Source organism: Sarcophilus harrisii, chromosome 4 (assembly GCF_902635505.1).
Source record: "Sarcophilus harrisii chromosome 4, mSarHar1.11, whole genome shotgun sequence".
NCBI lineage: Eukaryota > Metazoa > Chordata > Mammalia > Dasyuromorphia > Dasyuridae > Sarcophilus > Sarcophilus harrisii.
This window is the reverse complement of record NC_045429.1, coordinates 195,832,361-195,845,052: the sequence shown is the minus strand read 5'-3', so window position 1 is coordinate 195,845,052 and position 12,692 is coordinate 195,832,361. Positions and strand designations below refer to the sequence as shown.

Here is a 12,692-nt window from a genome sequence, read left to right as displayed (position 1 = left end):
TTGTTTTTTGTTTTTTTTAAATGGAGAGGCTCACTACCTACTTACAATATACTCATTCTATTTACAATTAATAGTAAAAATGTATATTTTTTTAAAAAATAATTTTTACCATCACAGTAAGGTAATTTTTTTTTTGAGGTAAATGATGGAGTAGATTTAGTTAAAATACTTGCAGAAAGGACATAATTCTACAACTGTTTCGATTAATCATAATAGATCATAAGAATTCAAATAACTAGGAATTTAACCTATTGTAACTATTAAAATATCTCATGTTTTTTTCTGTTAATAATTTTTTAAAATGGCCCATGCTTTAATATCGGTTGTGGTTATTACAATGAAAACACTTCATTTCAGTTGAGTTCAACTCTTGGAGTTTTCTTGACAAAGACATGAAAGTGGTTTACAATTTCCCTCTTCAGCTTATTTTATAGATGAAGCAACTGATGCAAACAGGGTTAAAAGACTTGCCCGGGATTATACTGCTAGTAAGTGGGTAAGGCCAGATCTTAATTTAGATCTTTCTGATTCAAGAAAAGGAGTTCTATCTATTAAGCTAATATACCCTCCACCAAAAATAAAAGCCAAGTAAAAAAAAGAAAGAAAAAACAGAAATCTAAAGCACAATTTATAAATAGATAATCCATGACCTTGCATTATACCACAGAACTTTTTGTGTCACACTGGCAAGTCAATCTCTCAGCCTCCCAAGAAACTTGCAACAAAACTGTTTCACTTTCCCAAATAAATAGTATTCATCACAAATATTCTAACTAGGCAAAGACCCACAAAATAGCACTGGGAATTTAGAAACAATTAAACAGAGAAAAACAATTATAAGACAAAGAAATAATAAGTAAGGTTCTGAGATTTCTTATTGATCTGAAGTTCTATGAAAATCCTCGATAAAAATGACATAAGGACAAATTATTGTTTTATTTATTCTTAACCAATGATTTGTCCATTAGATAAATCAGAAACTAATTGATTTTATCAGCATTTTCTCAATTTTGTTGTAGTCACAAGACAACTAGAGAACACTAATAATGCCTCAAAATTTAATGATTTCATTAGCAATGTTGTAGTGTGCACAAAAACTGCTAGTTACTAGAATGTCCAAGAACCAAAATTGTAAAGATCATAAATGGCTATTCGTGAAAATAATTTCCTACCTGATATATTCTAAAAGGTATGTATCGAAATCCATTATCTTCTGCAGGATACTCCATGAGTTTCCGATTAATAGCCCAAAATTGGTCAAATTTATCTGCAATAATAAATTTATTTATTAATAAGTAAACAAAAAACCTAGAATGTGGCAAAAAAGAGGGCAAATACTGTAAAAATTATCCTACAGTGTTCTAAAAAGGCAAGATTTCTCTCTAGCCTTTTCAATCTAATTTGTTTCTCCATAGTGATAAAGCATAAACAAATTAATCTCAAGATTATTTTGTCAAAAAATAATAGGGGGAGGCATGCTATTTTTTGTTTCCTTACACATCTTTAGGTAAAAGGAAATACCGATCCTCTCAAGCAGATTAAAGATAAACTTCCATACACACAGATGAAGACTAACTTTAAAATTAACACATTCAATTTTAATAAATATTTATTACCAGTTTAGTATATGTACTCAAAAGGACGGTGGAAGTGTGCTGTCATTTTATAGATTGAAATGTATAATATCAACAAAATTTACATCTCTAAATAATTATATCAATAAAATAAAGAACAGATCAACAAAATGGGCATGCAATTAAAAAAAACTAGGAAAAGAACAAATTAAAAATTCTAATTAAACACCATATTAGAAAGTTTAAAAATAAAGGTAAAATTGAGTCAAAGAAAAACACTGAATCAAAAAACTAAATAACATGCAATATCACATATTATGTATCATGATATAGAAAATGATGATAAATATAAACATGTAAAAATAATAACTAGAATAACAAAACAAAAAGATTTGGAATTAGTTGTATGAAAAAACCCCAAAACAATAAATCACTGATTAACATGATTTTAAAAAGAGAGTAGAAAACCAAATCATTAGTATTAAAAATGAAAAGGGTAAATAATACTCCTAATGAAGATGAAATCAAATCATAAGGAGTTTTGTCAACTTACATGCCAATAAATTAACAATTTTAAATAGTTTATTATGTGCCAATAAATTTAACAATTTAAGTTCTTTAGAAAAAGAAACTGAACAGGTGATTAATGAACTTCTCAAGAAAAAAGCAACAAGTCCAGATGAATTTACAAGTGAATGCTACCAAACACTTTAAAGATGAAAAAATTCCAATATTAAATAAATTACCTGGAAAATAGACAAAGGAATCCTATCAAACTCCTTTTAAAACAAAAAAATGGTACTGATATCTAAACCAGGAAGAGCAGAAAGAAAGAAAATCATAGACCAATTTCACTAATGAATATGACTTCAAAAATCCTACAAAAAATACAACCTAGGAGACTACAACAATATCTCCTATTTAGTATTTTATGTAGTATTATATATTGTGACCAAATGGGATTTATACCAGAAATACAGGCAGGGATGGTCTAACATAAGAAAAACTATTAACATAATTGCACCAATAACAAATTAAATCATATAATTATGTCAAAAGAAGCAGAAAAGACTTTTTGATAAAATACAAAACTCATTCCTATTAAAATTACTTAAAAGCACAGGTATAAAGGAATTTTTTCCTTAAAATGATAAGAAGCACTATTTCATATGGAGATAAGCTTTAAAAATTTTCTTAATGAGCTCAGGAGTGAAGTAAGGATGCCCATTATTACCAATATTATTCAATATTGTACTAGAAATTCTAGCAATAGCAATGCAATAAGAGAGAAAAAAAGAAATTGAAGCAATCAGAATGGGCAATGAGATAATAAAACTATTTCTTTTTGCCTGTGACAAATGCTAAAGATTCAGCTAAAAAATTAGTGGAAACAATAATTTTTAACAAAGTAGTAAGAAATTAAAAAACCCCACAAAGATCATCAGCATTTCCATATATCACCAAACCTGCAAGAAGAGCTAGTAAGAGATACCCCCAGAATAGCTGTAGGCAGCATAAAATACCTGGGCGTATGCCTACCACAACAAAATGAGGAAGTACAAGAACATAATTATAAAACACTTTTTATGCAAATAAAGTCAACTTAATTAATTTAAACAATTGAATAAATAGTAATTGTTCATAGGGAGGCACACTCAATATAATAAAAAGAACAATTTAACCTTATCTATTTATTCAATACCATTCAAATTAAAATACTAAAACATTTTACTGAGCTAGAAAAAATAACAATTCATTTGGAGGCACAAAAGGTCAAGAATATCAAAGGAATTAATAAAAAAAAATGTAACGGTTGGTTTAGCAGTTTTAGACTTCAAACTATATTGTAAGGCAATTATTACCAAAATTATGTGGAACTGACTAAGAAACAGAAAGGCAGATACACTACAGCAAATGATTATCATAATTTTGTTTTTGATATATTCATTATTTGGGACATTTGATTACATTAAATTAAAAAAAGTTTTATATAAATAAAACCAATGTTGCCAAAACTAGAAGAAAAAGAAAATTGGGAGAAAATGTTGATATAAAATTCCTCAGATAACTAATTAAAATATATAGAAACTTTGTCAAGTTTATAAGAATACAAGTCATTTCCCAATTAATAAATAGTTAAAGGATATGAATTGACAGTTTTAAGACAAAGAAAGCTACTATAGACATAGTACTTTACATTTCCTAGCTGTGTGACCCTGGCAAGTCACTTAACCCCAATTGCCTCATACCTCCCCCCCCCCCCCCCCCCCCCCCCCCCCCCCCCCCCCCCCCGCAAGGGTCTCAATCACTATTAATTAGAGAAATGCAAATCAAAACAACTCTAAGATACACCTCACACTTATCATATTGGCTAATATGACAGAAAAGAAAATGATAATTGTTGGAGGAAATGTGGAAAAATTGAGAACTATGAACTGATCCAGCCATTTAGGAGAGTGATCTAAAATTATGTGCAAAGAGTATTAAAACTGTGTATACTCTTTTTAAATGGCAATACTACTATTCAGATCTGTTTTCCAGAACTAGAGGAAAAAGGAAAAGAATTTATATGTTCTAAAATATTTGTAGCAGCACTTACCAATTGAGGAATGGCAAAACAAGTTCTGATATATGATTGTGTTGGAATACTAATGAATTATATAATGAACAGGTTAATTTTAGAAAAATACAGAAAGACTTTAAATGAAATAATGAAACTAAGAGAACTAACAACAAAATTGTTCTAAGAACAACTGTGAACAGCTAAGTCATTTTTAATATTAGAAATAATCAAATCAACTACAAAGGACCTATGGAAAAATATATTATCCACATTCAGAGAAAGAACTGTTAAATAGGCATGTATGGTATGGTATTACACACATACATGTACATAAACACTTGTATTATGTCTAATGGTAGTCTTCTCTTGAGTGGACTTGGGAGGGAGAGAAAAAAAATTTAAAAGTGCAAAGAAGAAAACAAAAGAAAACTTAGAAGCAAGCAAGCAACATCAACACACAAGAGCTTGCAAATACTGAAGTAGTATGGAGGCAACCTTGCCAAAACAGAAAACTTATTGAGTACAAGTATGGGCAGATTTGGTTCTATCAACTATGAAGGCTTAAAGTAAGATGTTAAGAGAAACGTGACTATTTCATCTGTGCCTTAGCACAGCTCACCATACAGCATCTTGTCACTGAAGGCTAGTCAATAATCATGGACTGTTTAATCACTGAAATTGACAAAATAACAAAAAGCACTAAAAGACCTTTGGTCATATTTCCTTCTACTCCTATAAGGATAGTGGCAAAGTGGCAAGAAAAAGTAAAGGATACAGGGAAATACATATTTCTTATACCACATATATTAAGCACTAAGTTCATTCATGGTAAAGCTTAATACTTGACCAACTGTTGGATTACTTAGTAGAGTAACTACATCATATGGATATGTATAACACTCAATACTATACTTTACTCTTGCACTTTTTCCATTTTATGGATGAATTCATACCTTTCATGTTCATGCTTATCATTGTTAATCATATTTTCTTAACCTTTATTCTCCTCTTTGCTCCATTTGCATTTTATATGTCTTATATGTACAGTTTTTTGCATCTTGTCTTCATTAAAATGTGAGTTCCGTTAGGACAGGAATTGTATTTTTGCCTTCTTTTGATATCTCATGTACTTAACATAGTACTTGGAATTAGTTATGCATACTCAATACTATACTCAATACTCAATACTATACTATACTCAATACTATACTATAAATACTATACTCAATACTATAAATGAAACCAAACAGAAGGAAGTTGTAAGTATAAACGAAACGAAACACAAGGAAGTTGTAACTAAATCTAAGGTTGGTTTACGTGTTCTCCCTTGAAAGATTATCAAGAAATTAAAAGAATTGACATCCAAAGATAAAAACAAACAATTTCAAGGAATACTTGATCATCTTGTTTTAAGAGCCTTAAAATGAACATAAAGGACTACTATTGCAATTAGTGTGGCATATCTCAAATGTCTGTTGCAGAAGATGAATAGGAAAAGTTCTACAAAATGATTTGTCAAAATCATTTATTAAGTACTTAATATGTGCCAAGCACTATGTTGTGACAAGATCAAAGTCAATAATAGGTAACCTTGATATTTGAAGATTTTGATGCAAAGATGGGAATATGAAAGAAAGCAAAAACTATATTGAAAAGTGTGTTTCAGGATTAAGAAATAAGAAAGGACAAAGACTTCTCTTATTCACATCTATCTTGACAACTAGTGACACTATCAAGTATTAGGAATAAAACTTTAAAAAAGCAGTAGTAGTAAAATGGTATATTGCTAACCTAATGGTTCACAAATAACAAGAGTTGTTCTCTGCATCTATATGTGAAATCTTTTCATGTTTCCATGATCTACCAAAAGCAGAGGACTCTGATAGCATAGTTTCCAAGAATTCAGAGTCATCAGGAATAGGAATTTACAGAAGCAAAGTTTTTATGAAATCCATTCTCAGCTATGCAATGGAAGAAAGTTTTACAAAAGATAACAGCTATGAAAAGATAATTAACAGACCTCATTTTAGTCAACACTTTAAAACTTCTCTTCTAAAATTTCTGAGGAGTTATTAAGTAACAATGGTAAATTTCACTTTTCCCATTCCTTTTAATTTTAGTGTTCAAATAGAAACTGCAAAGCAAATCAAAAGATCACAATATTGAATTTTATTTCATGGAAAAACGAGAGTAATGAGCAGTAAATGTTTTCATTACATTGCACTTTTACTTACTCAAGAACACTCATTCTACAGGAATATACAAGCTACTAAGAAACAACAACAGATGAAAAAAATGGAAATGGAATTTCTGCATATCCTATGGGCTATAAAATTTCCTTAATTTCTTCTATCTTAAGTATTTACAAATAAGAAAAAAAAAAGTAGCATAAGCATTTATGTTATCCTGATATACCTCTTCCTAGAATGCACCCAGAAAGTAAAATAAAAAGATATAATTCTCTACTTCTAAAAAGAAACAAAACCTTTTGGACAAGTGAAGATTTTCAAGACTTTATTTTACTACAAAAGTTTAACAAGCAGTAAAAAAAAAAAAAAAAGAGTAATCTATATGTATGTTGAAGTCTTCTAGAATTGGGGAATAAATAAGTGGGGTATTGTTAAAGACTAGGAGTCTTCTTTACTTCTAGGTTTCTTACTAGTTTCAAGACCTAGTCATTGGGCAAGTCACTTAATCCCAATTGCCTCCCTTTCCTTCTCCCTCCACCCCCCAAAAAAAATTCCACTTCATAACAGGTATGTTTATGTGCCACTAGACTTTATCTCACAGAAGCTAGGGCTCAGCTCTCAGAAAGTTTACTTTCTACCAGGGTAGTAATACAACATGTATATAAATAAGTTTAGACTGGATAGTACTCTTGTCTTCCCATTAATAGGGGAGACTTCCTTGGGAAATAGTACATGAAACTAAGAAATCCAGGAGTCAAAGGAAGAATTGTATTTCAGACATAAGTTGGGGGGTTACCTCCCCCAGCCTCAATCTTAGTAATGAAGAAGTAGGAAGGAGGAGGAAAGTAATAATAAGTTATAAGAGAAAAAATACAAGAGAATTATTGAAGTATATTTAAGAATACTAGAATAAGAACAGCCAAAAGTCAAAATAGATGACAAAAAAAAAACTCTGAAAGCTCTATAAGAATTTGTTATTCACTTCTCAGCCTCTCAAAGCTAATCAAGTATATGCATTTAAAAGGGAAAGTAAGTTATACATGAAACCTATGAATCTATTTTCTATGAAAATATTAATTTTATTTGTATTATAAATTTCTCTAATACCAAAATTTTAGAAATCTAGATTCTTCTGGCATTTAAAAAAAATGTGAGCTAAAAAGTATTATGTTAAGTATTAACATCATATAATAAGTATTATGTTAAGTATTAATATCAACCACAGAAAGAAATTGGATAAGCCTCAACATGTCCATTAAGTCATCTCCCTTCAATGAGTACATGGAGAAATATATCATGATAATCAAGTGGAAATGATGTACATTTAAGATCTAACTCTTAAGACAGTTGAAGGAATGGTGAGTGAAGCTGGGAAGGATGGTTTACAATTCACACCTGAACAAAAAGCTTTCCTCAAAATTGTACTGGAGAATAACAGTTCTTTTCTGATGCACTTTAAGATATTAAGGTTAAAAAAAAACTGCCCCTGTTTTAAAGTGACGATCTGTCATCAAGGCGAACTGAGCTTAAGTGACTTCATCAAGGGTGTCACAAATCCAGTAAATGTCTAGGGTCAAATTTGACAACTTCAGGTCTTCTTTACTTCACTCCAGGCTTCTAAGTTTCATCACACAAATCTTGCAATTAAGCTAAAATCGCCTTCATATGCACTGGAAACCACTAATTTAAGGAACTAAAAAGATGAATAAAATATATTTTTACAAAAAACAAAAAAAAACAAAAAAAATATATTTTTACCATTCAAAAAGATTAATTTAAAAGCATACAGATAAATACAATACACAGTATAAAAGTATAAAAGTACAAAGTTTAGTAAGCTCACTTTTTTTTTTTAATTCAGTCTAGTAAAGAGAAAAAAAATATAAAGATGGTATCTAAGCTAGGTCTTCAAGATAAACAGGAGTTCAAATGATGAAAATCTGGGAATGAAAATTTATCAGAAGAAATGAAAAAAGCAAAAAAACCCAAAACCAAAAATGTATGACATTTCTAAGAAAAACAAATAGGGGGTAACTAGGTGGTATAGTGGATAGAGCACCAGTCCTGAAGTCAGGAGGACCCCAGTTGAAATCTGGCCTTAGACACTTACCACTTCCTAGCGATGTGACCCTAGGCAAGTCACTTAACCCCAATTGTCTCAGAAAAAGAAAAAACAAAACCAAAAACAAATAGATGAGTATACCTAAAACACTCAGCAGATGAAGACTGAAAAGTGTGTGAAAAGTTTTTTTTTTTTTTTTTTAAAGGAGATTACTACTAGATCGAGGAAGGTCATAACTGTCATTCTAAAGAATGTGAACTTCATAGGGTAAGAGAGGAAGAATCATAGTCTCGTGAGCAAAGCAGTAGTATATGTATGATGGTTTGGAGGGAAAAAGCTCAAAGGCAAAAAACATTGGTTAGGAGACTACTATAACAGTATGTGCAAAAGGTAAATGGTACATAGCAGTAAGATAGTCAACAAACTATTCATTTATTGAATTCATTTAATGCATAACTAATTCCAAGTACTATGTTAAGTACATGGGATATCAAAAGAAGGCAAAAATACAATTCCTGTCCTAACGGAACTCACATTTTAATGAAGACAAGATGCAAAAAACTGTATATACAAGACATATAAAATGCAAATGGAGCAAAGAGGAGAATAAAGGTTAAGAAAATATGATTAACAATGATAAGCATGAACATGAAAGGTATGAATTCATCCATAAAATGGAAAAAGTGCAAGGGACTAAAAAGGAGAATCAACAAAGTGTTTCTTATAAGAAACATTTAACTAAAATTTAACTGAATTAACTTTGGCAAAGAAACTGAATATAAAATTAACCCAAATGAATTATCAGCATTTTCTGTATTAAACTAGAGGAATAGAGTGAAACAAAGATTTTTCAGATACAACTAAGGTGTGGATTTGTTTTGCTTAACTATGTTGGATTTGTTTCAAGAAAGGGTATTTTGTTTTATTTCAACAGATGAGAGTGAATTTAAAGAAATAGCATTAGTCATACTAAAAATTATTTTTTTACAAAAAGGAAAACAAATATTGTCACTGGAACACTTCTTTAAAAGCTGACAAAAGAGAACATAAATTCTGAGAGAAATATAAGAAAAAAGGATAGTTTAAAATATACTGAATTTGTTATCTTTATGGCATCTGTCAAGTTCTGAAAAACAAAAACAGGTTCTATTCTTTTACTTCTCCAATGAAAATCAATAGAACAAGTTTATTTTCTTGAAAACAAAAAGGTAAAATAAAAAATGATCCCTCTTTAGATGATTTGACACAATTCATTTTTTCAAGTTACGCTTCTCAAGAGGAGTGAACAAAATTATAAAGTACTCCATTAAAGTGATTGTGTAAAATAAGAATTTCACTGAAAGAATTAATAGACAGGTTCATTTGTTCAAAACACATTAAATGTCAACTGTGCAAACAGAAAGCACCAATCTTCATTTAAAAGGATATATAAATGCCAACTGAGAAAATGCATACTGCATCACTATGAAGTAAACTAACATTCTGTTATTAATGGCCTCTTTCCAAAAAGTCTGTGTTAATAAAATAATCTGCAGTGAATTGTGAAATAAATATGCAAATGTTTTCACCAAGTTTTAATGTCAACAATACTCACTGCCAAGTCTACCTAAAGCATAAGTGGCTACAATCCAAATTATTGTGAAATTACTTTATTCCTTTAAATCTTCTTTCTCTAATTGATTAGCAAATTATCTTTATAGTTTCTTTTTTTACACTAAATAACCAAATACCTTATCATTTCAAATGGAATTGTTTCCTTATTTTTATACTTTAAATTGTTCATCAAGAAACTGCATGTAAATATCTATTTTAATTAAGTCTTTATAAAATGGGTATTTGTTCCAGAGCAAATTTAAGATGAATACTTCAAGTACAAATTTAAGTAAATTTAAATTTGTGGATTTTTTAAAATACTGTATGAAATCTGTGGATTTTTGTAAATACCATATGTCTTCAGAATGAACTTATTCAACTTCTTTTAGAAATGATTATAGATACAGTAATGATCAAACATCTAATTAGCTTTGACTGTTTATGACTGGTGAATAAAAGAAAATTGCCAGATAGCTCACATATAAAGGTTTATTTTGTTTTCTTGACCCAGTGGGATATAATACTATTTTGTAATTGGATAAAAAGTAAATGTTTACATATGAAGTTCTCCCAATTCTTTATCCAATAGATCAATTATTTCCTCCAACCTCTCATTATTTAAACTGGTAAGCCTCATTCATGTGCACATACATAAATACACACATACACATCCCAAGTCATGAATTTATAGTGTATTTATGCTTAATTGGTTGTCACAGAAAAACTACAATAATCTTTCACTGGATCATAGGCTTTGGTTTGTTTTTTTTTTTTTTTTTTAAAGGAAAAGGGGAAGTTATTGCTATATGAACTCTTCTCTCCATCATCTTCCACTTCAAATTCTTATGATAGTATAGCTGTATGAGCTTAAATGTTTAAAAGTTGAAACAGAAAGCTGCTTTATTTACTCTGAACCTTAGTCAGGAATTTAATAGCACGATATATGAACAATCAAATGAATCTATGATTTCACTGATACAAGTGTCCCCTTTAATGATGCAGCTCAAAACTCCCCTATTTTTTGTCCATCCTGTGTGACTCTTAATATGTTTTGCCACAAGTCTTACCAAGGATCCATTTGATGCGCTCCCTCAAGTCCTTGTGTAATTTACAATGATATCAATGGAATATGTGGACTGTCTTATTAGTTATTTTTCACTGTCAACAGATGCATTTCATGACATCCGTTATAGAATTTATGCCATATAATTTTTTGTTTCCATCAGGCAGCAGCCTGTTCAACTTTACCAGTTCACTGTCCATTAGGTAGTCTTCAACTTTTGATTCTTCAAAAAATGCAGTATTCCATAACTTAACTACATCACATAACTCAAAAAATATTGACACTTAAAAAAAGTGGGCCCTTTCATTAAGAGAGAAACTTGGGGTCTTTAGAAAGAATTTTGTTATACCCTACTTTTTCAGTTCTAGACTCCTAAGGCCCTTGTGCACTTATAAAGTAAGTCCATCCAAGTAAATCAAAGGAACAACCACAAAAAACATGTATTATGGACCTAATAAATGCTTTAGATAAAAATATAAAGGCTAACACAATACTTACCTGCAAAAAGCTTGTTTTAATAAGGAGAGACAGCACACTTAGGAAAGTGATGATCAATGAGGGCCCCAAAATTAAAAGAATAGTAAGTGAGACTAGGTAACAGAATGACAAACATTCCATTCAGGAACAATGGCAGAATTCTAGAACTGAGGGGGTTGGGGAGTAGGAGGAAGAAAAGGTTGAGGTAGTAGATGAGATGGCTGAAAAGTAGGAATGACATATGGGACTACAAAATCTTTCCTGAAATAGTGAGGGGAGGGAGAATGAAGTGCACAAGTATTTATCAGGAGTCTATAATGTACCAGGCCCTATATTAAACACTTTAAAAATATTATTTCATTTGATCCAGGAAAGGCAGAGATCAATGAGGACCAATTGTTATGCCACAGTTCTCTTTTATTGTCCTGACTCAGTTTCCCTAATTATCCTGACCCAGTCCTGACTCAGTTTCTCTAACTGTTCTGCTTCAGTTTATAATTGTCAGCTTAAAGCTCAGTCCTGCAAAACCTCCCTTCCCTCTTTATCAGAATACTTGATAAGGATAAAAGATCTTATGTTTTAGAATATCAGAATGCCTCTACCCATCCCAAGCTACCGGAATATCAGTTACCGTCTTATCAAGATGCCTCTTCCCATCTCAGGGTACCTCCCCCAACTTTGGTGGCTCACCCCACCCTGTCAAAGCCCCATTCCCACTCTCAGCACCTGGACTCCACCCCTGCCTCAATCTACCCCTTGAGCCTGAGCCATAATGACCTATATATTGTTTGCTAGATTCTTGGAGATAGTCTCATTCAGCCCTGGGACCAAACCATGGATCCATTTGGTCCCAGTAAATCTCTCCCATTATTAAATACTCTCTTATCTCTCTATCTTGCCTCAGTTTCTCTGGCATTACACAATAAGACTACAAGACAGAAGTTCTGAGACAAGGTCTTTGGTATTGGCAGCAAATCAGTTGGACAGGCTATGAAGGAGATGACCAGAAACAAGGGAGTGGATAAATTTTACAGGTTTTCCAACAAATTATATTATCATAATCTTGGGAAAAGGCATCCTTTATACACTTTTTTTTTTTTTTTTTTTTTTTTTGCAGTGTGGATAGTCAGGCAGGCCAAACATTTAAGTGAATGTGGAAATAAATAATGAG

General features: G+C 30.9%; 1 protein-coding gene across 2 annotated transcripts in view; it reads right to left on the bottom strand.

The window, feature by feature from the left end:
• Window positions 1-12,692, bottom strand: part of ATG5 (autophagy related 5) — a 124,583-nt gene that overhangs the window by 59,627 nt on the left and 52,264 nt on the right. For both annotated transcript variants that reach the window (XM_003769327.4, XM_031964467.1), the window contains exon 6: window positions 1,173-1,267. In XM_003769327.4, coding sequence (XP_003769375.1) covers window positions 1,173-1,267 — 95 coding nt within the window. The remainder of the gene's footprint in view (window positions 1-1,172; window positions 1,268-12,692) is intronic.